Raw genomic sequence first — 23,803 nt, forward strand, 5'->3', positions numbered from 1 at the left:
GGCGCTGCTGTCACATGGAGCCGCGGCTGACTCTGCCCGCAGATGAGGAATGAATGCTCTGCTCGCCGTGCTCGCCGTGACTCATTTGCTATTTGCTGCCGCTTCTATTTGTTTTGTGTTTTTTTTTTTTTTTTAAATCTTCAGGCCCCTTGACTTCATCTGTTGCCGGCAGCTCCTCACGCTCTCCTTCGGGAGCTGCTGGAGATTTCCAGGGCTTTTCGTGGGAATTGTCCTTGAGGCGGCTCAGCGGGGCTGGGGGGCGTTGGGAAGGCGAATTCCAGCATTGGGAACATCGGCTTTGCCTCGGGAAGAGGGGTTTGGCGGCAGCTGCCCCCCTCCCCAGGGACACGGGAATGCTCCAGGCTCTCCCTGTGCCACCTGTTTTATGGGAAGAGCCCGTTCCAGGAGCAGCTTTGTGGGTTCATTCTGGCCACGGGAAGGGCAGTTTTGGTCAGGGCCCGTGGCAGGAGGTGCCTGACAAGGCTGAGCTCCCCCATGGATCCAGGGAAAGCTGGAGCAGCAGCCCAAGGATTCCCAGGGTGATGGGGAGGCTGCCCAAAGCCAGGCCTGAAATGGGGAAATTTGGTAAAAAGGATTTTTGTATCCACAGCCTGCCCTGGAAGGGATTTGCAGGGAACTCCTGGCTCTCCTTGCTTGCTTCAGGAATTTCAACCCTCTGGAGATGTGGGAAGGGGGCGCTGGCTCTGTCCTGGATGTGGCACCACAGAATCCCTGGATTGAGGTTCGGAAGGGCCCCAAAGCCCATCCCAGCCATGGCAGGGACACCTTCCCTAGGATTGCTCCAGCCCCTGGCCCTGGGCGCTGCCAGGGATGGCAGTGCTGGGGCTGTGCAGCTGCTCCATGGATTTTTGGGGGGGGATTTGTGTTATTTGGGTGTGTCCAGGAGGAATTTGGGCATGGAAGGTGCCTGTCCATCCCTGGGATGTCCTCCCACGTGTGCCAGCCTGGCTCCTGGGCTGTTTGAGGGCTGGGACAGTGGGACAGCATTCCAGGGGCTGTGCTCAGCCTGGGATTACCACCAGAATTCCCGAGGGCACTGGGCTCCTGTCCCTGAGCTGGCAGTGGGGCAGGCAGGTCACAGGAGCTCCTTGCAGGGATTACAGGAACCATCTGTTCAATAATCCCATCCCTCTGGCTGCTGCTCTGGCATTTCCCACCAGCTGGGATGGGCTGGATACACAGACCCTGCTGAGGTCCTGCTCCCTCTCTGACTTGTCCAGACCCTTGCAGGTGCTTTGCTTTTGGATTAATTTTTGAAATGGGAGAGAAAAAATATTTTATTCATTTTAATTATCTTACTATTATCTTACTATCTTACTATTGCTATTTTAATAGGGCAAACATTTGATTTTCATTAATGAAAAACAGCTTTTTTTTCTTTTTCGATGGGAAAAATGATGTGGGCATTGCTCCCGAGCCGGGAGAAATCCTGACACAAGCCCATGAGGCTGCCGGGATGATCCTGAGGATGCTGATGCAGGGCGGGTGGCACAAGGGGAGTTTTCCATCCCCGCTCGCTCCGCGGTCACGTTGAAAAGCCTGGAGAGCGCGGGCTGTCCCCAGACCGCGGCTGCTGCGCCCTGCGGGGACAGGAGGGGCAGCGGCGGCTCCTCCGAGGGCAGCGGGCGCCGCTGGTGCCGCTCCCGTTGGTTTTGGATTTTTGGGGTTTTTTGTTGGTTTTTTGGGGGATTTTTTTGTTTTTTTTTTTTGTTTTCCGCGGGCGCTGGGAAGCGGCGGGGGCCGAGCCCGGGCTGTCCCCGCTGTCCCGTCCAGCCCCGATGCTCTTTGGGATGAGGATCCCGGGAGGGGCCTGAGGGGGATTCGAGCCCCTTTCCTGCCAGGAAAAAAAAACCAACCGGACTTTGGGAGCTGGGTACGGCCGGGTTTGCCAGGAACGGTTCTAAATCCCGCATTTTCTTGGATAAACCAGGCGGGATCCCAATGATTTAGGCTGAGCCCCGCCGACCCCAGTGACGGGTTGGGAAGGGGTGAGGGACCCTGGGGGACACGGGGCACGGGGGTGGCACCGTGGGGGGACACAGAGCGGGGGTGGCATCGCGGGGACACGGCCCGGCCGCAGCGCTCGCAGCCCCCCCGGCGCCTCCCCGGCCTCTTTTGTTCCCCGCTCCGCTCTCCCTTCATGCGAGATTAATTCCCGGGCGCTGCTGGAAGCAGTCGGGAGGAATTTCTCCCGCATCCTCCTCTCGGGCTGGCTGCTGCCGCTGTGACGTCAGGGATGGATTTGTCCCCGGGATGGCAGCGGGAGCGGGGCCCGGCGTGCCCGGCTCGGCCCCGCTGCCTCCTCCGGCCGGGATCGATCCCTTCTCCCATCCCCGGGCCCGCTCCTCCTAATCTGACAGGAATTAACCCGCAATAGGATTAAGGGAGGGGAAGTGCGTCACGAGGTGCGGACGGGGGCTCTGCTTTTGGGGAAAACGGCGCTGGGGAGGGGGGAAAAAGGGGGGGGGGGGGGAAAAAAAGAGAAAAATCTGGGAAATAGGTTGGAGCGTTCCCGGGGGGTGTGTCGGGAGCGAGCGCGCATGTGAGGAGTGCGGGGCGGGAGGCACCGAGCCCGCCTCGTCCTCCCTCTCCGCGAGCATCCTCCGCGCTGCCATCCTGGAGGTGATACAGGCGCAGCAGCATCCATGGCCTGCCCCTAGCCCAGGCGCTCCCGCTCCTTCCTCCTCCTCCTCCTCCTCCTCCTCCCCGCGCCGGGGCCGAGCGCTGCTGACCGGGATCCGCACTCTCCTGCGTTTTTCCAGGCTCCTCGGAAATTGAGGAATGCAATTCTGCCACCATGATGGAAGGTGGGTGATGAGCCGGGCGCGTTCTCCGGAGGGGGGGAGGCACCGAGCCCGTGCCCGGGGGGCTCCGGCCTTCCCGAAATGGAATAATACCGCCGATAATGCCGATAATAATGCAATCAAACCTTCCCCTCCCCCTAATCCCGGGCGCTCGCCGGCTCAGCCGGGCGGCAGGGCGGTGATATAATATCGAGCCCGTCAGGTTATTTGCAATTCCATCCCCAGCCCTGTGTAGGCAGCTCGGGCTGCGCGAATTCCCGGCTTTCCGGGGAGCCGCCGCTTCCTCCAGCCCAGACCCGGCTGGATTCCGACCCCGAAATCCCGATTTTTATCCTGCTGTGCTGCTCGGGGATGGAGCCGGGGCTGTGCAGCGGCTGGATGGCGTTCGCTGCTTTTCCCTGGATGGATGAGCATCGTTTCCGTGGGAAACCAGGGAATCGCAGCTCGAGATGATTTTCTTTTTTTCCCTTGCCGAGCCGTGGAGATGCGGGTCGGGGGAAGGAGGAGGAGATGCTGGATTGGGGTTTCTCGGCATAAAAAAGGGGATGAGGAGGAAATCTGGGCTGCAGGCACAGGATGCTTCAGGGAGCTGTGTCTGATCCTGTGTGGGAAAAGCCTCTGGGCATGACAGGAATTTTATCCTCTGTCGTCTGTCTCGCCCGTATGTAAAGCTCTCCTTTATTATTTATAATTTTAATTCCTTCTGGAGCAGGATGCAGGGAAAGGATGTCTTGGATGTAATTGTATTTTAGCAGAATGGATACTCCGGGGCCAGCAAGAGCAAAATATATTGGATTTTAGGGGATTTCTGGCCCGTTGGTGGCAGCAGCAGGGCCTGGCTTGGTGGAGCCACTTCCAACCCAGGGAGCTCCCTGGAATGACAGGCAGAAATTGGGGAATTGCTTCCTGGAGGATCCCTGAAATCTGGGGCTGCCCCGTGCCCAAATCCCCCTGGAGAGGCCTCGGGATCCATGGGATTTCTGTGGGTTTAGGATGTTCCTTTGGCCTGGGGAACTGGGGACTGTGGGCACATGGAGCAGCCTCTCATGGGATGGCTCTGGAGGCTTTGGTGCGAGGGAAATGAGTTTTGTGGTCCTTTAGACCCCAGGAAAAGCCTTCCCTGCTCTCCCTGGTGCTGATGAGAGTCACAAGCAAAAGTGGTTTTAATTTTAGCCCATGACATCAAACCCATCCCACGACAGGAGCAGGTCATGGCAGGAAAATGCCATTAAAAACCTCGCTGCTCCCAAAATTCCAGCATTTATGGATGAATGAATGTGGATAAACTGAAGCTGTTTTGTTGTAGGCCTTGGTTTGAGTTATTTATTCAGTTTTGAGGCTGCTTGGGTGAAGTAAATTGGGGTTTTGAGGCCCTTTTGGGTTTGGGGTTTTTTTGTTTTGGGGTTTTTTGGGATTTGGTTTTATTCCTTGAGGGTTTTGGCCTGGCAGGAGCTTTGGTCACTGCCCAGCCCCACACTGGGGATGGATCCAGGGCTGGGATGTTGGGCTCTGGCAGAGGTGGAATCACCTTCCATGACCCAGCCATGCACAGGGGGGGAAAATTAAACACTAATCCTAAAAAGTGAATTATTAAACACCTTGAAGCCTTCTCCAAGTGGTTGATGTAAACCTAGAACAGAAGTTGGAAAATCAGAAATAATTCCTGGGTTGATCTGAGTTTTGAAATAGTTGGAAATTGGTTGGATGTGTGGGAGAGTGGAACTTCAACCCAAGGTCCCCTTGAAACTCTGGCCCCTTGCAGGGGTGGTTTATTTAATATTAATACAACAAATTCAATGGGTTTAACAAGCTTGGCTTAACTGGAGCTGAAACTTTTAAACCTGAGCAAAACACTGGGAGTTCCTTGCAGCGAGCACCTTAGAGGGGTTTAATTATTATTGTAATTAATTATTTAAATCACTTTTCCTGCTGGAGTGGTGGACACTGGGCACAGGACCTGAGGCCACCCATGGGCAGCAGGAGGGACCTGGCCCATGGATTCTCTTTGGATCCTTTTGGGGAAAAAAGATAATTCCCCTGGTTGGGAATGGCACAGGATGAGCAGTTTTTGCTGGCTATGGACGTTGTGCTCAATATATGGGATATTTTGTCATTCTTCTGGGAGGTGGGAGAAAAATGTTTCTTTTTTGTGGGTGTCTAAAAATCCCAATGACACCCAAAAAAAAAAAGATAAAAAGGTTTTTTTTCCCAGACCCAAATTCTTGCTGGAGGACACCAAAGGTGCCACAGGTGCAGGAATGGAATTTCCTCCATCTCCATGGAGGGGCAGGAACATTCCATGGATTTGCTGTGCTTGGCTTCACTCAGCAGGCTTGGGATGGGGATAAAACCCCCCAGAGGTCCCACCACGTGTGGAAGGAGCAAATGGAGTTTGGATGTTCCCTGGGATTGAGGAACGAGCGGGGTTTGGATGTTCCCTGGGATTGAGGAACAAGCAGGGTTTGGATGTTGCCTGGGATTGAGGAACGAGCAGGGTTTGGATGTTCCCTGGGATTGAGGAACGGGCAGGGTTTGGATGTTGCCTGGGATTGAGGAACAGGAGGGGTTTGGATGTTCCCTGGGATTGAGGAACAGGAGGGGTTTGGATGTTGCCTGGGACTGAGGAACACTCAGAGCGCCCCGGGCAGAGGTGAACATCCGGGCATGGAACAGGTTTGACTCCTTTGGAATGCTCTGCTGCATCTCCAGGGCCTTGGGAGGCTTTGGGAAGTTTGGGAATGGCGGCTCAGGGAGGAGCTCGGATGTTGGGGAGACAGGAGCAGATGTGGCTCCTTTGGAGAGGCTCATTCCTGCTTTTCCTGGACTCCACCAGGTGCTCCTCCAGACCCCAGAATGGGGGAGAGCGTTCCCAGAGTGGGAATTTCTCACAAACTGGGGAGTTTGCTCACCCGTGGAATTTCCATGGGAATGTTCTGTCCAGCTGGGACTGTGGAAGGCGTCCCAGCCCTCGGCAGGGGTGGGGTGAGATGGGATTTAAGGTCCCTCCCAACCCAAACCAGTCTGGGATCCTCTGGTCACATCCAAACTGGGAAAATCCTTCTGGAATCATCTTTTAGCCCTGGTGGTCTCCATTTTTGGATTGCTGAGCCCAGAGGCATCAATGGCACATCCCAAAAAATCCTTTTTGTTGCTTGAAAATTGACTTTATTTTTGGGTGGTCTGGTCTCAGTGAATTTTGTTTGAATGCGCTCAGTGTCGTCTGCAGGACTCGGCAAGGAAATTATCTGGGAAAATTTGGGGGGTTTTGGGTTTGAGGAGGCAAAATTTGGGGGGTTTTGGGTTTGAGGAGGCAAAATTTGGGGGTTTTGGGTTTGAGAACGCCACCAGCAGGTTTGATGGAAATATCACGAATTCAGGCATGGTTGGAAAACCATCCCAGAAAATTCCCAGAACACCGAGTCAGGAGTGTTGGGATCTTCCAGAGTTTGGTCAGAAATCCATGGCTGAGCTCAGATCCACGGAGAGCCAGAGCTTGGTGTAGGATATCTCCATCCTTGCCCTCTGAGATGGATTCTTCCAGACCTGCTGGAATTTTCTGCAGAACTGGGAAGGAAAAGGAAACCACTTTTTGAGGATGTAGGAGAAGATTTTTTCCCTCTTTTCCCGGAAAATGCTGAGCCTGATCCAAGGATTTGGCTGCTCTGGATCTGCCAGGATGGGCTGGGGGCTGGGGACATCCCACCATGCTCAAGGCCAGAGATGTCCATGGAGAATTTTGGGATGTTTTTGGGTGGCTGATCCAGGTGGGTTTGAGCTGGAAAGGAGGAATTTTGTGGGAATGAGGCCTTGGAAGTGAAAAGTTTGGAAGAGCAGTGGGAAAAAGCTCTGGAGCTCTTGGGTTTGGGATGCAAAAACAAACACAAAACACTGAAACAACAACAACAAAAGGAGACAAAAGCTGGGAAAAGAAACGTGGCAAAACCTAAAAAATAATATGGGAATACCTAGGGGGGGAAAAGTGGCAAAACCCAAAATAATGAGGCAAAACTCCTCCTTGGGGTGAGCCCAGTTTAAAATGTGCCCTTGGGCATCTGGAGCTGGTGCCCAAACGCAGGAGTTTGGGATTTCCTGGCAAGGCAGGAATTTCCCGTGTGATTCACCAGCCTCATTCCTGTTCCAGGGATTGCAGGAGAGAAAATTCCAGGTGAGGTCAGGGCTGCTCACCTTGGGCCTCCCCAGGGCAGGGTTTTACCCCTTAAAAACGTGGATTTGGGGGAAATCCTGCCCTAAATGTTGATGCTGAGCCCCCAGAGCTGTTGGAGGTGAAAAATGGGATTTACCCGGAGTTTGTGGTTGGAATCCCAACCCAGCTTTGGGTTTGGAAAGGAGGAATATGAAGGAAAATGGGATTTATCCAGAGTTTGTGGCTGGAATCCTGACCCAGTTTTGGGAGAGGAGGAACACGAAGGAAAATGGGATTAACCCAGAGCTTGTGGCAGGAATCCCAATCCAATATTGGGATTGGAGAGGAGAACATGAAGGAAAATGGGATTTATCCAGAGTTTGTGGCAGTATTGGGATTGGAGAGGAGGAACAAGAAGGAAAAACGGGAGGAGGGGAATACAGAGCTCCTCCCCAGAGCAGTGACCTGGAAGTGTTGGGAGGCTCCAGACCTGTCAGGAAGGATCCATCTGCCTTGGCAGGGGAGGGACTGGGAATTCTGCCTCTTCCCCATTTATATATAAAAATTTTTCCCATTTATATATAAAAATTTTCCCATATATATATATAATTTTTCCCATATATATATATAATTTTTCCCATATATATATATATAAATTTTTCCCATATATATATAAAAATTTTTCCCATATATATATATATATATAAATTTTTCCCATATATATATATATAAAAATTTTTCCCATATATATATATATAAAAATTTTTCCCATATATATATATAAAAATTTTTCCCATATATATATATAAAAATTTTTCCCATATATATATATATAAAAATTTTTCCCATATATATATATATAAAAATTTTTCCCATATATATATATATATAAAAATTTTTCCCATATATATATATATAAAAATTTTTCCCATATATATATATATAAATTTTTCCCATATATATATATATAAAAATTTTTCCCATATATATATATATAAATTTTTCCCATATATATATATATAAAAATTTTTCCCATATATATCTATATATAAATTTTTCCCATATATATCTATATAAAAATTTTTCCCATATATATCTATATAAAAATTTTTCCCATATATATCTATAAAAATTTTTCCCATATATATATATCTATAAAAATTTTTCCCATATATATATATCTATATAAATTTTTCCCATATATATATATCTATATAAATTTTTCCCATATATATATATCTATATAAATTTTTCCCATATATATATATATAAAAAAATTTTTCCCATATATATAATTTTCCTCTCTCTATATATATATATTTATTTTCCCATTTCCCATATGTGTATATAGATATTTATTTATTTTCCCATATAATTTTCCCTGCCAGCCAATTTTTACACTCATTTCTTTAATACCAACCCATGCATGTGATTTTTCTCTTTTTTTTTTTCCCCCCCCGAGGTTTGGGAAGACAAACCCAAAGGCCCCAGGGCCTGGCGGGCGGTGCAGGTGGATTTTTAGGGCAGGAGCTTTCCCCAGGAGCACAAGCGTGGCCCTGTTTGCTGTGCCAGCCATTGAGAGCCCAGCCTTTGTCTGGAACCAGAATCCCAAAGCTGCAGCCGCCTCTTCCTGGGCACTTCCCAAGGCTTCTCTGCTCTGCTGTGGGAATGAAAGGGCAGCGAGGCTGGAAGTGCTTCCAGCTGCTGGGGTTTGCTACTGAAACCCTCAAAAAATTGATCTATTTTTGAGGTTTACATTAGTTTCAGGTGTTGGGGTTTAATTTTATTTTTCCCCCCTTTTAATTTATTTTCCCCCTTTTTAATTTTATTTTTCCCCCTTTTTAATTTTATTTTTTCCCCCTTTTTAATTTTATTTTTTCCCCCTTTTTAATTTTATTTTTTCCCCCCTTTTTAATTTTATTTTTTCCCCCTTTTTAATTTTATTTTTTCCCCCCTTTTAATTTTATTTTTTCTCCCCTTTTAATTTTATTTTTTCCCCATTTTAATTCTTCAATTTTAATGTTTTCCTTTTATTTTTTTTTTTTAATTTTTTTCCATTTTACCTCTTGGAGCCCGATATTTTGGGGCTGTCCTGTGGGAATTCCTGCCCTTCTCCTCCCCTGCTGAGGAAGTTTTGGTGTGGGATTGGGAAGGGGGAATTCCCCAGCACACCCCAGTTTACTCTGGATTGCTGCTGGCAATGAGAAGTGTGTTTAAAAGCAGATTTTAAATCCTGAATTATCTGGGAAAAATATTCCTTACCCATCCCAGCCTTGGAAAAACACTTCTGGGATTGGCACTTTTAAATTTGTCTTTAAATTCTGATTTTTTTCCTTTGGTGTCATTTGTGTTTAAATTTTTTCAGCGATGTATTGAGGAAAAAAATCTTAAAATTCTCCGCCTACACCTGGTCAGGAATTGAAAATCTCAAGCTGGGATTAATTTGTGGCAAATTTCAGGAATTTTGGGGCAATTGGAGCAGGAAGGATGAGATTCCCCAGCCTGCCCCTGCTCCAGGTGCACCAAGGATTTCAGGCAGCCCCACAAATAAAATAAATAAATACATGAAATAATGTTAGATTTATGGAAATCATCCAAGGTGTGCCTTGTTATTAGAGTTGATATTAATCATTAATTAATAATAATCATGAAACCCTGGAATGGTTTGGGTTGGAAACCCCTTCCAGCTCATCCCATTCCAGCCAGGTCAGGGACAATTCCCAATATCCCAGGTTATTCCCAGCCCTGTCCAGCCTGGCCTTGAACAATTCAACAGCCCTAAATTAATTAATACATAACAATTAACATAATTACTATAACATATACTATAAAATATTATAAAATACAGTATATAAAATACAAACCAGGTAATATACAATATTATGAAATAATGTAAAATACTATAAAATGCAATATATAAGACATCATATATAATAGTATACTGTAAATAATAATTATTTATATATATACACAAATATATATATATAAAAGTTACTTATGTGTGGGGTGAAGGGAAGGTAACTGGGAGCTCTGCCACCTCCCTTTATCCTCTAAACCCCTGAAATTCCCTGAAAATCCCACCCTGGGTGTGATTTTGGGAGCACAGAATTATTGGGAATAATAGCAGGGGAAAAATAATAATTGGGAAACAAATATTGACTGGGAAAGAGAATAACGAGTGGGAAATATTGACTGGGAAATAAATAATGAGTGGGAAATATTAACTGGGAAACAGATATTAACTGTGATGAAAATATTGAGTGAGAGAAATTAACTGGGGAAAAAAATTAGCTGGGAGAAAAATATTAACTGGGGAACAAATATTAACTGGGAAATGACAAATGTGAAACAAATACTGAGTGGGAAATATTAACTGGGAAAGAAAATGTTGAGTAGGAAAGAAATAATGAGTGGGAAATATTGACTGGGAAACAAATAATAAGTGGGAAGTATTAACTGGGAAACAAATATTAACTGTGATGCAAATATTGAGTGAGAGATATCAGCTGGGGAAATAAATCGGCTGGGAGAAAAATATTATCTGGGGAACAAATATTAACTGGGAAATAATAACTGTGAAAAAAATATTGAGTGGGAAATAACTGGGAAACGAATAAATAATAACTACTGAGTGGGGAAAAATGTATTAACTGGGAAAATGTATTATTATAACAAATATTGACTGGGAAATATTGACTGGGAAGCAAGCATTGAGTGGGACTGGCTTTGTGCTGCAGGGGGGAAGGAGATGGGGATTTTGGGATGTGCCAAGCACCAAAAGTGCCCAATCTGGTCCCAAAATCTCCTTGTGGTGTCCAGGCTGAGGAGAATCTTTGGGTGAGGATCTGGGGCCTGCTGGGGTTTAAAGCAGACAGGACTCAGTTTTTTCATGTAGAAAAAGCAAATTCTTTATTCCTAAAACTTCCATAGCTTTTAAAGGCTTTGTGTTTGACTGGAATTGGCTGTAATTTTGTTGCTGCTCTCCCATTGGTCACAAGGTGCTTGTGTGTGCATGTGCAGGGCTTTTTAAATAGATGTTTACATTATTTTGGGTGGATTCTTATGGGCAATAGTTATTGTTTGTTATTATTATTTGTTATGGCAGGTGTGATTTATTTTTTCTTGGCAAGAATAGGCTGTGATGTAAACTCATTCCTGAGATTCTTCCTTATGGGAATTAACTAACTGCACTTAGCTGGAGTGGCAGGCCTAAACCACAATTTTATGTTTTTCTTTTAGAATATTTTTATTTTTTATGCAGCATTAGCCTGCCTTAGAATTGAATTTACTGCATGGCTTTTCCCTCTGGGAGTACCTGAGGATTTCAGGAGTTTGTTTTGCTGTGCTGGGCACAGGCAGGGTTGTTCTCCCCTTGGATTCCCGGATTTCTGGGCTCTCCCAAGGAATTTGGGAGGAATTTGCAGGTTTGAGTGTGCTGGGCAAAGCAGAGGGAATGTCACCCAATTCATTCAGTTTTAAGGCAGGGTGATGTTACCTACAAATAATTACATTATTTGTAAAATAATTACGTTATTTGTAGGTAACCTCACCCTGATGAAAAATTATTTGTAGGCAAAATTCACTTACATGTATTTATATATATATAAAAAATAAATAAATATTTCTATCTATATAGAGTTTATTTTATATATTTATATATATATATAATATTTATTTACAGTACATTAAATAACTACAAAATATTATAAAAGAAAGGCCTTATAAAATGATTGACTTGTAAAAGTTAATTCCCATAAGAAAGAATCTAAAGAATGAGAATCAGTTTACATAACAACTTAATCTTGCCAAGAAAAATAAGTTACACCTGTCATAACAGAAGATCCATCCCATAAGAATCCACAAAAAATAATGTAAATATCTATAAAAAAAGCCTTGCACATTCACACGCAAGCACCTTGTAACCAATTGGATAAATAGCAAAAAAATTACCAGCCAATTTGAGTCACACACCAAGTCTTTAAAAATGATAGAAATGTAATCTTTATAAATGAAATCAGCTTTTCCTACCTGAAAAATTGACTTGAGGCTGCTCAAATTCAGCTCTGAAAATGCCCCACACCCAAAACAAGGAAAAATCCAACTTAAGAGTGATTATTTCATTTTCCTCCTCCTCTTCCTTCTTTCCCTGCTCCTGAGTCTGTCACAGATAAATTTAATCTTCATGCACAGATGGAGTAGAATTCATTTCAAGCAATTTTTTTTCAACTTCAATCACCACAAAGAGCATCCCCACTCCTCTTTCCTTTGGAGAGGAGTTTTTCCTATGAGCTCCATGCTCCCAAGTGAATAATTTTTCCTCCAGGAACATCCCTCCTATTTGAAACTGAAATTTAAATTAAAAAAATCAATATTTGGGGTTTGAGAGGCAACCTGGGACTGGAGGGTGAAGGGCTGGATTTGGGGGAATGGGGTTGGTTTGCTCCTAGAATTCAGTTTCTGGTGCAGAAAATGATGTTGGTCCCTGCTAAGAATAAAGCAGAGGAAATTTCAGAGTTATTTTAAAATAGCAAATTGTGTTTCCCAGGTGGAATTCTTATGGACAGCGGGGGAAAAAAGGGGTTTAGAGGTGGATGGTGCTGGGTTTGGAGAGGCTTTTGTGGCTGAGGTGAGATCAGGGCTGGCTCAGCCGGGCTCTGCCCTGGCAGCCCAGAGAATTTCCCGTGGGATTCCCGTGGCTCAGGGCTGGGAGCAGCCTCATGGATGAGGTTTGATGAATTTCTGTAAGGCTGAGTCTTGCCAGGACAGGCCTTGGGGAGCTTCAGCCCTGAAAGCACCTGGCAGGGACTGGAGGAGCAGATCCCAGCCCCAGCTCAGTCCCTGCTCCCTGGATGGGGAATTTTCCTGTGCCAGGGATTGGAGGAGCAGATCCCAGCCCCAGCTCAGTCCCTGCTCCCTGGATGGGGAATTTTCCTGTGCCAGGGATTGGAGGAGCAGATCCCAACCCCAGCTCAGCCCCTGCTCCTCCAGATGGGGAATTTTCCTGTGCCAGGGATTGGAGGAGCAGATCCCAGCCCCAGCTCAGTCCCTGCTCCCTGGATGGGGAATTTTCCTGTGCCAGGGATTGGAGGAGCAGATCCCAACCCCAGCTCAGTCCCTGCTCCCTGGATGGGGAATTTTCCTGTGCCAGGGATTGGAGGAGCAGATCCCAGCCCCAGCTCAGCCCCTGCTCCCTGGATGGGGAATTTTCCTGTGCCAGGGATTGGAGGAGCAGATCCCAACCCCAGCTCAGTCCCTGCTCCCTGGATGGGGAATTTTCCTGTGCCAGGGATTGGAGGAGCAGATCCCAACCCCAGCTCAGCCCCTGCTCCCTGGATGGGGAATTTTCCTGTGCCAGGGACTGGAGGAGCAGATCCCAGCCCCAGCTCAGTCCCTGCTCCCTGGATGGGGAATTTTCCTGCTCCAGGGATTGGAGGAGCAGATCCCAGCCCCAGCTCAGTCCCTGCTCCCTGGATGGGGAATTTTCCTGTGCCAGGGATTGGAGGAGCAGATCCCAACCCCAGCTCAGCCCCTGCTCCCTGGATAGGGAATTTTCCTGTGCCAGGGACTCAGGAGCAGATCCCAACCCCAGCTCAGTCCCTGCTCCTCCAGATGGGGAATTTTCCTGTCCTAGGGATTGGAGGAGCAGATCCCAACCCCAGCTCAGTCCCTGCTCCTCCAGATGGGGAATTTTCCTGTGCCAGGGACTCAGGAGCTGCTGGAAATGCCATCCTGGGATTTTGCCCCGGAGCTGTGTCCCTTTGTGGTGTCACTCTCTGGGGTGAGCAGGGTGTTTGTGGGGTTTGCTCCCCTCTCCAAAGGCAGAGCTCCTTTTGCTTCCCCTTTCCCAAGAATCCGTTTTCCCCTCTCCTGGAGCCAGCAGCCCTCCAAGCAGATGGAACTCGTAGACAACCCAGCTTCTGAGCACATTTCTGCCACTTTTGGGGCTCTGCTCCAGGGGACACCAAAGAGCAGCTCAGCCCTGGGGCTCTCGGCCCCGCTGGGTCTGCGCAGGGTTTGGGGGAGCAGGATTCTCCAGGGGAGAAAAATGGGAATATTCTCTGTTATTATCACTGACCCTTGGTGGCATGGGAAAGGATGGATTTGGGAAAGCAGAGCCAGGAATGGGGCAGGATGAGCCTGTGGGGCTCAGCTGGGTTTATGGAATTCGTGGATTCCACAGGCTGGACAACCTGGCATGGGGACGATGTCCCTGCCCATGGGAAGCAGGGTGAGCTCTAAAATCCCTTCCAGCCCAAAGCATCCCAGAATTCTGCAAAAAGAGGGAAAAGCTTGGAGGAAGCCACCACTGTGCTCCTTCTGCTCTCCAAGGGCTGTGGTGAGGCTGCTGCTCCTGGGGCTCTGGAATTCCAGGATTTCCCAGCTGGCTCCGGAATCCTTGGTGCCAGGCATTGAGCAGACAAAAACCGGGGCTGACCACAACCTAAACTTGGGCTTAAGCTGGGTTTTAACACCCAGGAGGGTTTTTCCTCCTTTCAGCAGTGCCCACAAACAGCACAGGAAAGGAGGGAGCCATCAGGACAGAAATATTGGGAATATTACCTGGGAAATATTAACTGTGAAAAGAAAATTGAGTGGGAAATAATAACTGGGAAATATTAACTGTGAAATATATATTAGCTGGGAAAGAATAAGTGCAAAACAAATATTGAGTGAGAAATATTAGCTGGGAAATCTTGACTGTGAAACAATCAACTGCGGAAAAAAATTAAATGTGAAAAATAATATTAACTGGGAAAAAATATTAAATGTGGAAAAGAATATTAACTGGGAAATAAATATTAACTAGGAAAAAATAACCATGAAATTAATATTAACTGGGAAAAAACCCTGAAATATTAACTGGGAAATAATAACTGAAACAAATGTTAACTGGGAAAAAATAACCATGAAATTAATATTAACTGGGAAAAAACCCTGAAATATTAACTGGGAAATAATAACTGAAACAAATATTGAGTGGAATTAATATTAACTGGGAAATAATAACTGTGAAACTAATATGGAGTGGGAAATAACTGTGAAACAGATATTGAGTGGGAAATAATAACTGTAATAAATATTAACTGGGAAATAATAACCGCAAAATAAATATTGAGTATGGAATATTAACTGTGAAATAAATATTGAGTATGGAATATTAACTGTGAAATAAAATACTGAGTGTAGAATATTAATTGTGAAATAACTATTGAGTGTGGAATATTAAGTGGACAATAACTCAGTCCCACACGCTGGGAGGGAGTTAATTAGCGTTAAAAGAACAAATAAATGGCAGACAGAAATGTCCCCACAGCCTCCTGGCAGCCCCTCAGTTCTGAGATCCCTGATCCCCTGGCTCTGGCCCTTTTCTCACCCCAGCTATGGGCTGCAGGCAGGGAGGCAGCGAGGGGCCCTGAGGGGGATTTATTGGGGGTACATTAACAATTCCTTTTTCCCTGCTCTCCCCCAGGACTGAAGAAGCGCACCAGGAAGGCCTTTGGCATACGCAGGAAAGAGAAGGACACTGACTCCACGTGAGTTACCGGGGCTCAGGAGGCTCTCGTGGGCCTTCAGCAGGAATTTGGGGCATCCCGGGCTGTTGTTGTCATCCTTGTATGGAATTTTATCAGCAGACACATCTCAGCTGTTCCCTGCACATGCAGCAAGTGTGGGGTTTCCTGGGAGCTGCTGGGAGCTCTTGGTCTGTGGGGGATTTTTGGGGATGGGTGGAAAAGGAGGACTTGGAGTTGGAGCAGATTCCTCTCTGCTCTTTAGAGCTGGTTAGGGGTGAAAATTTGATTTACACAGATGTTTGTGTGGGGTTTGGTGGCTGGGGCTGGTGCAGCATGGGGATTTCACTTCCCAGAAAACATCTGGATTCTTTCCACATCTGGTGGGGGGTGCTGCGTGTGAGGGCTGAGCCTGGGCTGGAGCCCCAGGAGGGGCTGAGGGAGCTGGGCAGGGTCTGGAGAATCCCTGAGGGAGCTGGGCAGGGGCTGGAGAATCCCTGAGGGAGCCGGGCAGGGGCTGCAGAATCCCTGAGGGAGCTGGGCAGGGGCTGCAGAAAATCCCTGAGGGAGCTGGGCAGGGGCTGCAGAATCCCTGAGGGAGCTGGGCAGGGGCTGCAGAATCCCTGAGGGAGCTGGGCAGGGGCTGCAGAATCCCTGAGGGAGCTGGGCAGGGGCTGCAGAATCCCTGAGGGAGCTGGGCAGGGGCTGCAGAATCCCTGAGGGAGCTGGGCAGGGGCTGCAGAAAATCCCTGAGGGAGCTGGGCAGGGGCTCAGCCTGGAGCAAAGGAGGCTCAGGGGCCCTTGTGGCTCTGCACAGCTCCTGCCAGGAGGGCACAGCCGGGGGGGTCGGGCTCTGCTCCAGGGAACAGGGACAGGAGCAGAGGGAACGGCCCAGGCTGGGCCAGGGCAGCTCAGGGTGGATTTTGGGAATATTTCTTCACAGAAAGGGTTCCCCAGCCTGGCACAGCTGCCCGGGAGTCCCCATCCCTGGAGGGGTTCAAAATCCCCGTGGATGTGGCACCTGGGGACACGAGGTGGCCTTGGCAGTGCTGGGAATGGTTGGGTTTGATGATCTCTGCGGGGTTTTCCAACCCAAACGATTCCATGATTCTCAGCAGCCACTGCTGTGCTTTGGGGTGGATGTCCCCAAGTGTTGTGGCCAAGGAGCCTGTGCCACCACCATGTCCTGGGGACAGCAGGGGACGGGCAGCAGGGAGTCGCCTCCTGCAGCTCTGCTCAGGTGTTTCATGGTCAGCTCCAAGGTTTTTCCTTTAATTCCACTTGGATTTGTTCCCCTGAGCAGTTTTGTGTCCTGCTTGGAGGTTTCCCACACCAAGGGACAGGCCTAGCCAGGTGGCCCTGGTGGCACTGGTGTCTTTGCTGGGCTTTTCCTCCTGCAGAGAACAGGGACACATGGAGCACATCCCCAAAGAGGGACGTGCAGCCCCGCGGTGCCATCCTGCTGTCCCCAGGGATGGTGGCACCCACCCACCGAGCTGTGGGACCGCCAGGAGCTCCAGCTGGGTGTGAGTTCATCCATCCTTTATTCCGATAGGCAGGAGTGAGGCTCCTTTTGCTTCTCCTCCCCTTGGGAAAACGCTGGAACCGGGGCTGGGCGCTGCCTTATCCAGCGCTGGGATTCGCTTGGCTCCATCCCGATCCCGCGGCTCCCTCCAATCCATCCCATCCCATCCCGATCCCACTGCTCCCTCCAATCCATCCCATCCGATCCCGCGGCTCCCTCCAATCCATCCCATCCCGATCCCGCGGCTCCCTCCAATCCATCCCATCCCGATCCCACGCTCCCTCCAATCCATCCCATCTTGATCCGTGGCTCCCTCCAATCCATCCCATCCCGATCCCGCGGCTCCCTCCAATCCATCCCATCCGATCCCGCGGCTCCCTCCAATCCATCCCATCCTGATCCCGTGGCTCCCTCCAATCCATCCCATCCCGATCCCACTGCTCCCTCCATCCATCCATCCCGATCCCGCGGCTCCCTCCCATCCCATCCCGATCCCGGTGTTCCCGGCGGGCTGGGGAGCTGCAGCGGGCCCGGGAGGGATCCCCGGCTGCGGCGGAGGTCGCGGCGAGGCCAGCCCGGAGCACGCTGCAATTAGCAGCAGCAGTGATTAGCACGGCGGGGTCACGGCGCGGGCACGGCCCCGGGGGCTTTGGGCGCTCTCCAAATCCCCGCCGGCAGCAGCGGGGATGGAAGCGGGAGAGAAGGGAGAGGAAGGAGGGATGGAAGCGGGAGAGAAGGGAGAGAAGGGCAGGGATGGAACCGGGAGAGAAGGGCAGGGATGGAACCGGGAGAGAAGGGAGAGGAAGGAGGGATGGAAGCGGGAGAGAAGGGCAGGGATGGAACGCGGGAGAGAAGGGAGAGGAAGGAGGGATGGAAGCGGGAGAGAAGGGTGGGGATGGAACCGGGAGAGAAGAGGCTGGAATAGAGCGGGAGAAGGCGGGGATGGTGGCATCTGCCACACCCTGCGGCCACCCCCGGTCACCACCCTCCCAGGACACCTCGCCGGGGTCCCTGGAGCTGCTGATGGGTCCGGATGGTTCTGCTGGAGCCGCTGTGGGAAAGGTCTCCCCAGCAATTCCAGCCAGGATCGGAGCAGGAGGTGACACTCCCTGTGCTGGGGGTCACGCAGTGAGGGGGGAACATAACAGCAGAAAGGATTTTTGCCACTTCCACTTCGGGGACTTTTGTGCAAGGAGATGGAGCCTGAATAGGAGAGATGGATTAGCTGGAGAGCTTTCCGGGCTGGCGTTATTCCCTGTGGAAGCAGAGGCTCCCAGCAGGATTCCCTGGTGCCCCAGCCAGGTGTGAGCTGGTGGCGCTTCCCTGGCCGTGCGGGGAACCCGGATGTGCGGGAGGCCCGTCTGCATCCCATGGACATTGGCATCCCCTAAATCCCAGCATCCCCTAAATCCCGGCATCCCCGGCAGAGCTGCCTGAGCCAGCCCCGATCCCAAATCCCATCGGCAGCCGGGATCAGGGTCCCTGGGGAGCCTCGGCAGCCCCCGATGCACTCAGCAGAGCAGTGTCTGTCCTTCTGGCAGAGAGAAAGCCTGGAATTCCTCCAGTGGGATTCCTGTCCCCTGCTAGCGATGGACACGGGCAGGGATGTGGCCGTGGGATGGTGCAGGAGCCAGCTGGGACAGTGCCAGCCCCTTTATTTCCTGATAAACCTAAAATTTATCAGCTGATAACACGAGGGAAAAAATTCTGTGACCTTGTGTGGGTTCCACGAGGTGCAGGTAACTCGGAGGTGCTCATAACTCCAGGTTTTGCTGCCATTAATTAATTTTAAATTTAAAAATTCATTTCCACAAGTTACTGGGCACTAACACTGCTCTTTTTTTTCTGTTCTTTCCAGAGGGTCACCGGACAGGGATGGCATCGTGAGTATTGCCCAGTGTCACCTTCCCCTTCCACCACCATCAGCATTTCTGAGCAGCTTTCTGTTTAATATAAAAAATAAACGTTTAAAACAAGGTAAATTCCAGTTTTCCTATAAAAATACCAACAGAGGGAGGCCTGAGGAGTGCCAGGGGCAGAGGGAGCAGGTGTCCTGCTAAATCCCAGCTCCTCATCCTCGTTTCCACCCCTGCTAATTGGCTTGGGCCAGATTTGCTGCCTGAGGAGTTCATTGCCAGAGCAGCTGTTTCCAACCTCTATTTTTATTTTCTATATTAACCTGAAAACCAGGAGATGTTTGTGGTTTGTTGGTTTGGTTTGGGTTTTTTTTGTTTTTGTTTGTTTGTTTGGTGGGTTTTTTTTTTGTTTTGTTTTTGTTTGTTTTTTTTTTTTTAATTATTGCTGCTTTTATTCCTGGTGTTAGACTGAAATGTCCCTGCTAGAGCTGGGTAGGAGATGGGCCCTGTCTCCTTTAGTGTTCGATATAAAAAATATTCTGGGTTCAGACTGGGCTTTATTTCTTCAGCAAATCCAGATTTTAGAATTTCACCTCAAAATAAAGATGAGTCCCCTGTGAGGCACAGCAGGGAAAGCAGTGCTGGAGTATCTTTTAAAAAAATAAAAATTTGGGGGGCAAGCTGCTCCTTGTAAGAAATCATCTTAGTTTTACCCCCAGTCTGACCCAAAATCCTTGGCTTTGGGCATTCCCTGTGTTTTTAAGCTGCTTGTTAGGAAATAGAGATGAAAGTAAAGGTAGTTCCTTCAGCAGGGCTCTATTCAGCAGAGATAAATTAATAAAGAGCAGGCTTAGGCTGGATCAATTAATAAATAGCAGGTTGAGGTGGGATCAATTAACAAATAGCAGGTTTAGGCTGGATATCAGGAGGAATTTCTCCACAGAAAGGGTGTTCAGGGAGGTTTGGAGTCCCCATCCCTGGAGGTGTCCACACCTGGATGTGGCACTTGGTGTCAAGGTGGGGATGGGCACAGCTTGGGCTGGATGATCCTGGAGGGTTTTTTCCAATTTTAGTTCTGGGAGTATCCAGGGAGCACCCCCAGGCTGTTCCCTCTTCCAGCAGAAATCCCATGGGCAGCTTTTCCTTGCCAGGTGTGGGCAGAGAGACCTCAGGTGTCCTCTCCAAGGATGCAGAAATGCAATTTTTAGGGGACAAAACGAAGCTCCTGGAGGTGTTTGAGGCAGAGGGATTGGCAATGGAGACATTTAATATCATTTTTCATCCTCTGGACCCCTTTTCCACATCATTTTTGCAGCCACTGGAGTGGCCAGGAGGCAAATCCTGACTGCTGAATAGAGCCCACAGGAAAATCCACCTTCAATCCTGGTGGAGCCACAGCTGAGCCTTCCTTTCCTGACAAATCCGTGTTCCCTGGTTCCTAAAACTTAGTTTTGCACATTTGAAAAGAAAACCCAAAGAAACAGCCAAGGAGCAGCTGTTTTAACCCTTTTTGTGCCCCCCCACCCTTGCAGCAGCCCAGCCCTCATCCCAATGATCCAACCTCCAATAGCAAAGCCGAGGGCACGCGGGAAGGAGGAAATAAAAACGGGGTAAGGACAACTGAGCTCGGCCCCCAGCTCCCACAGGGCTGTGGAAATAGGGAGCCACCCTTGGTTTGGAACCCAGAGTGCAGGAAAATCCATTTAGGGTCAGCCAGGCCCATGGAAATGGGGTTTAATACAAATGGATGGGGGAAAAGCAGGAATCCCCTGGAGCAGCACCCAGAATTCCCACGGAACAGAACCCAGGGAGGTTTTCCCTCTTCAGCTGAGCTCCCAAAGGAGCTGCTCCACCCAGAGCTGTGGAGGTGAGGGGCTGCACACAGCCCTGGATCAGGGAGTGCATCCTGCCAGCCCCTCGGAGGGAGCTGGGGTGGGAATGGTCCCCCTGGAAGCTCAAGGGAGCTGGATTGTCCCATTTAGGTGCCCAAAATCATGGTGGCTGTGGGAATTTGGGTGGGTTTGGGTGCCCAGAGCCAACCAGGAAAGGTTCTAGAGGTGAGGGATGCCTGGAGCCTCTTCCAAATGGAATTCCCTCAATGCCAAGCAGCAGTTCCTGTGTGTGTTGGTGTTTCATGGCATGGACTCATCCCACTGCTCCGTCCTGAATGCACAATGCCTGGCATGTGGGATAACGGGATCTGACTCCTTCCTGGGATTGCTCTTTCTTGGGAAGGGGTTTTGTCTCCCAGGAAATGTTTCCCCATAAGTTTCCCTGCCTTACTGGCTTTGGGAGCTTCCCAAGGGCTGGAAGATCCCAGCACAGGGAGAATCAGCCCTTTCCTCACTTTTCCCTAAGGAATGTTGGATGGCCACCTGAGGAATATTCAAACCCCCCCTGCCTCCTTTCATCTCTCTGGGATGGGAGAACCCCAGAGATGGGGAATGCTGCTGGGTTTCTGGTGTGGGATAACAGCATCTGCTATGGGATGTGCTGTGCTCCTGTTTCCTCCATTTGAATCTTGGGAATTTCCTTTCCAGAAGAAAACCAATGGAGCCCCAAATGGATTTTATGCAGAGATCGACTGGGACAGATATGTAAGTGTCCCCTGGAGCTTCCCTGCCCCAGCTGCATCCCATGGGAACCCCAGGCTCTTCCCACACTCATTTTGGGCTCTTTGCGTGAAACCAGCTCTGTCCAGACCCCAATTCCATACCTGCAGGTCAGCCAGAATTCCCAGGGATGAGGTGGCTCTGGGGAGCCCTGTCCTGGCCCATGGGACATTGCAGTTTATCCATAGAAAACCTTGAATTCTCAACAAGGATTAAAACATTTCCTTCTGCAAAATGAATCGTGGAATGTGAGGTGTCCTTCGCTCTGTGGGACCCTGTGGGCTTGGGCTGTGCAGGACATCCTTTCCCACAGGAGGGAAGAGCTGCTCCAGCTTTCCAGGAATGAACATTCCTCATTTTTCTGTGTTTTGTTGCCTATCCAGAACTCCCCTGAGCTGGATGAGGAGGGATACAGCATCCGACCCGAGGAACCAGGATATATCCTTTGGTTTTGGCTTTGCCTCTTGGGTTACAGCCTGTAACAGGAGCTGGGCTCACAGGCAGGCCTCTGGCTCTTTTTATTTCACTGTTAGTATTTATTATTAATTACAATTATTTATTTCCACCTTTTGATTTTCATTTGTAGCTGGCTCTCCACAGATCAAGCTCAATTACCTGAGGCATTTGAGTTGTCTTTGATTCACTGCTGTGAAAGAGGAGTGGGGGAACATCCCACGGGATGCTCCATGGAGACCAAAATGTCCGTGATTATCCTGAAGAAAAGGAGGATCAGGGAGGAGCTTCTGGCTCTTGACAAGGAGGGTGGAGCCAGTTGGAGTCGGGATCTGCTCCCAGGGAACAGGGACAGGAGAAGGGCGAACAGCCTCAAGCTCCAGGGGAGGTTTAGGTTGGATATTGGGAAAATTTCTCCATGGAAAAGGCTAGTCAGGCATTGGCACAGCTGCCCAGGGCAGGGGTGGAGTCCCCATGCCTGGAGTGATTTAAAATCCATGTGCATGTGGCACTTGGGGACATGGCAGTGTTGGGGGATGGTTGGACTGGATTGTCTCATAACCTGAACAATTCCATGAAATCCAGACATGGATTCATAAACCAAACCCCTGGGCTGGATTTATCCCTGAGAGCAGCAGCTCCTCATGCTCTGGCTGCACAGGGATGCAGTAGTGGCAGTCCCAGCACAGGATTATCCCTCCCTTTTGGGATCAGCATTTTGGGATCATTAAATTCCTGTTCTCCAGCAAGCCAGGAACACCGAGGGAAGAAAATTCCTTAACTGAGCTGTACCTACCAAAGGAAAGCACTTCTACTCCTCCAGCGAGTCAGAGAGGAGGAGGAGGCGCACAAGAAATTCAACATCAAAATCAAGCCCCTGCAGGCCAAGGACGTCCTGCGCAGCGCCGCCACCGTGGACGAGCTCAAGGCCTCCATTGGCAACATTGCACTTTCTCCATCCCCCGTGGTGAGTCCCCCCACTCTTGCCCGGCCTTGCCCGGCCTTGCCCGGCCTTGCCCGGCCTTGCCCGGCCTGCCCGGCCTTGCCCGGCCTTGCCCGCCTTGCCCGGCCTTGCCCGGCCTTGCCCGCCTTGCCCGGCCTTGCCCGGCCTTGCCCGGCCTTGCCCGGCCTTGCCCGGCCTTGCCGGCCTTGCCCGGCCTTGCCCGGCCTTGCCCGCCTTGCCCGGCCTTGCCCGGCCTTGCCCGGCCCCTGGTGCGTCCCAGTGCAGCTGGTTTGAAGCTGCCAGATAAATTTGGTGATGTTGGTGCCTTGTGCAGGCTGCCCCAGAGCAGAGGCTGGGCAGAGCTCCAGAATAAAGCAAGGATTTATTCAAAGCATCTCTTCCATGGATCCACCTTGGGCAGCACCAGAGCCCAGCCAGGCCGCACCCAGGGTGAAGCAAAATGGCCCCAAAATGCACGGCCGGGCAAGGGCTCTGTCCCTGGGATCAGTTCTGCTCCATTTGCATCTTGCAGTTAATTATCCAGCCAAGAGTTTATTATGGCAGGCCCTTTTACAGGGATTCAAAATTCCTATGGATAGCTGATGGGTCAGGATCTCTGCACCACCCAGGTCCTCAGCCCGTGATATTTGCATTTAGGATCAGATGGGGCTGCTCAGGGTCCTCTGTGTACATTTGAACCCAACCGATCCTTGCCTTGTCTGGGGATTTGTTTTGCTTCTAAGCTGGTGGAGTTTGGGGTCTGATATGACCAAATTTATCTGGCAGCTGCAAACCAGCTGCACTGTGGCAGTGGTGCTGCACTGGGATCATCCCAAACTCTGTGGGAGCTGATGTCCTACTTGGCTTTGTGTCCTTATTTTCGGGTCTGCAGGTGTTGCAAGGTGTTTGCTCAAAATGTATTGAAATTATGTTTC

General features: G+C 49.6%; 1 protein-coding gene across 1 annotated transcript in view; it reads left to right on the forward strand.

Moving 5' to 3' along the window:
* The first annotated feature begins 2,300 nt into the window (after positions 1–2,300).
* LOC118689516 (SH3-containing GRB2-like protein 3-interacting protein 1) overlaps positions 2,301–23,803 on the forward strand; it is a 22,270-nt gene continuing 767 nt past the window's right edge. The window contains exons 1-8 of the mRNA XM_036387851.1: positions 2,301–2,426; positions 2,784–2,828; positions 15,440–15,503; positions 18,863–18,887; positions 21,401–21,457; positions 21,856–21,910; positions 22,718–22,892; positions 23,761–23,785. Of these exons, the coding sequence (XP_036243744.1) occupies positions 2,819–2,828; positions 15,440–15,503; positions 18,863–18,887; positions 21,401–21,457; positions 21,856–21,910; positions 22,718–22,892; positions 23,761–23,785 (411 nt within the window). The 5' untranslated portion in view covers positions 2,301–2,426; positions 2,784–2,818. The remainder of the gene's footprint in view (positions 2,427–2,783; positions 2,829–15,439; positions 15,504–18,862; positions 18,888–21,400; positions 21,458–21,855; positions 21,911–22,717; positions 22,893–23,760; positions 23,786–23,803) is intronic.

This window comes from Molothrus ater, chromosome 9 (assembly GCF_012460135.2).
Source record: "Molothrus ater isolate BHLD 08-10-18 breed brown headed cowbird chromosome 9, BPBGC_Mater_1.1, whole genome shotgun sequence".
Lineage (NCBI taxonomy): Eukaryota > Metazoa > Chordata > Aves > Passeriformes > Icteridae > Molothrus > Molothrus ater.